Source organism: Cryptosporidium hominis, assembly GCF_000006425.1.
Source record: "Cryptosporidium hominis TU502 chromosome 4 CHRO014205, whole genome shotgun sequence".
NCBI lineage: Eukaryota > Apicomplexa > Conoidasida > Eucoccidiorida > Cryptosporidiidae > Cryptosporidium > Cryptosporidium hominis.
The window spans coordinates 4,997-7,747 of NW_667111.1; the positions used below are offsets into that span (position 1 = coordinate 4,997).

The following is a 2,751-nucleotide window of genomic DNA, read 5'->3' on the forward strand; positions in this document are numbered from 1 at the left end:
TCTATTACTTTTAAATTATCCATGGTACTCAGTCGTCACATTCTATGATTCAATTTCTTCAAGATCTTATTAAGTTTTACTAATGGATAACTTTATCATTGATTTATTCATTTTTCTAAAAATTATTAATATTGAACTTTGGCTTATATATCAACTATAAGGCCAACCCAATTTTATACTAATATATCATTGATTATAAAGCTCGTTTTTAAATTATCTAAAATATGTATATTTTATTAAAAAAAAAAAATATTCAAATGCGCGTGAAAAACTAAGTAATTAATTGGATGCTCCTGATTATTCACAGAAAATTTATTCTTTTTCAGATAAAAAATTTGTATGTTCTTAGTACGGTCATATTATCAACTTATCATTTTAAAAGAAAAATTATTTTTTTAACTTCGTTGGAATTATTATGGATTAATCTGTAATTAATGATCTAACGTTTTGTTTGGTAATTCCTTGTAAATTTATACTAAGAATGGAAATTAATATTATATCGTTAATTTAAAATATCTAAGCAATTTTAATTTATAACTCAAATATTACTTCTGAGATAATCGCACACTAAAAATTATTAAAAAAGACTTTAACTTCGTTCACACAGTAAATTGATTTAAATGGAAATAAATTCATTTCAAATTACTATTATTATTTGTTGAAATGTGGAATATAGATGTACGAAAATTACTTATACTAGTTTCTTATATACTCTTATTTATTTATCAATCGCAAAATAATTTCATTTATGGAAATGAGTTAGGGAATACAATTGAAAGTAGTGAAAATAAGGAACATGCTTCAAATAATAAGGATGAGCTTGATAGAACAGTTTTTAAAGAGCAAGAATCGCAATTAACTACTTCAAGATATCCAAAATTAAAACATGAAAATGTTCCTGGTGTAGGCAAAAAATCAAGCTATAGTGATGGTAGTAGCAGTAGCAAAAATAAGAATAGTAATAGTGAAAGTAGTAGTAGCAGTGATGGGGGTAGTAGTAGTGATGAAGATAGTGATAGTAGTGGTGATAGTGATGACAGTAATAGCAGTGATGAGAGTAGTAGTAGTGATGAAAATAGTAGTAGCAGTGACGGTAGTGGTAGTAGCAGCGGAGATGAGACCGAAAACGTTAGTGTAATTTCGAGTAGGTCAAGACTTGGTGGGAGGCCGGGCACATCTACTGGAATAGGCAAAAAAAGAAAAATGCCATATTTACAAAAATCTGCAAAAGGAATAAAAAACTAAAGAGAGGTGTAGCCTCTCCAATAAAAAAGTCGCATATTAGAAAATTCATTATGAATAATAGATTTGCTTTAATATTAGCCGAAATTGAAGTACAGTTGTTTGGCTCAATAAACTTGGCACTTTCAGATTATTGGCTTGTAAAAAATCGACTCGATTCAGAAAAGGAATTAGTTCAAACTTTAGTTAGTGTATTTCCTAATGGTGAAAGTTATTTAGAGAAGGAAACTGAGATACAATTTGTTCAAACTTATTTTATGATTGCTAAAAAAGTAAAATCCATCTTGGTTCCAGGCTATGATGGTACTAAAAGAAGCATTTTTCAACAAATGCAGATATTTAAATTAAACTATAAAAAAATTAAATGTAATAAAATTCAAATAAGTTTTATCATGATTTATTTGATTTTTGAATTTAACGAATACTTTATTTTTAATGGATTTTTACTTTACATATTGCTTTGCTCATTTAATGAGCTAGAAGATATAGAATTTAACCAGTCATTAATTATGGTATTGAAAAATCAGCATAGTTTGGGATCTAAAATTTCAGCTATTGGAGGAAAAGATTTAACAAAATTTCTTAATGATATAAAAAATATTTTTACAGAAAATTCAAAGTATGAAATTCAAGTAATGAGTAGATTCCAAAATATAAGATTTCCCATAAATTTTAATTCCTTGAATGTTGAAGAGTTTGGGCTTAATTTTTGTCTTATATTACTTGAATTGCATATACTAAATGAAAATAGACTTACTGAATTGCAGATTTTTCTATTCTTTGGATCAAGATTTAGTTCTTCTTCTTTAGTCCTATTGGCTAATGATATTTACAAGTTAGCAAAGCAAAATTCAATTACTAGTACAGATATCATAGCATCTATTCTATATGACATTAATACATTTAATAGAATTAAGAAAAGAGTTTTAGCATTGCATAATCTTGATCTTAAAAATTTTAAGAAACAATTTGATCAGTGTCTTCAAGCTAAAGAAGGATATAATGAACTTCTTGGAATACGTAGGAATACAGATATTCAAGAAAAAAGCTTAAGGAAATCGACGGGTCAAGAGCGAATAAATTTAAACTTGAAATATCCATTTTTAAATTTATTTTAACAATCTATTAAATTTTACAAAAATTTAATCAAAATTAACTTGAATTGTTCAAGTTAATATTTTTAAGAAAAATATATATTTTTTAAATAAAACAAATTCATCAATTTATTTTTATTTTTCTTTTTATTGGTATTGGCAGCTAAGTAATATTATATATCCTTATTTAGTTATTTTTTTTCTCTCATTGTTACTTAATATTACAATTAATATTCAATTAAAATATGTATGTAAATATTAAAAAAACAAGAAGTCAAATAAGTGTAACTAAATATTAGAAAATGTTAAATTTCTAAATTATATTTAAAAATATTATATTACTTTAAAATTATTTCTATACACTCTTCTCATAATTTGTTTATAATTCTTTTAAAATCAAGGAAAAAAAACTATA

The 2,751-nt window shown here is 24.9% G+C and overlaps 1 protein-coding gene across 1 annotated transcript; it reads left to right on the forward strand.

Moving 5' to 3' along the window:
• The first annotated feature begins 1,295 nt into the window (after positions 1–1,295).
• On the forward strand, positions 1,296–2,360 carry Chro.40507 (hypothetical protein). Its single annotated transcript, XM_660775.1, has 1 exon — positions 1,296–2,360. The coding sequence occupies one exon, from the start codon at positions 1,296–1,298 to the stop codon at positions 2,358–2,360; it is 1,065 nt and encodes a 354-aa protein (XP_665867.1).
• Positions 2,361–2,751: the final 391 nt, after the last annotated feature.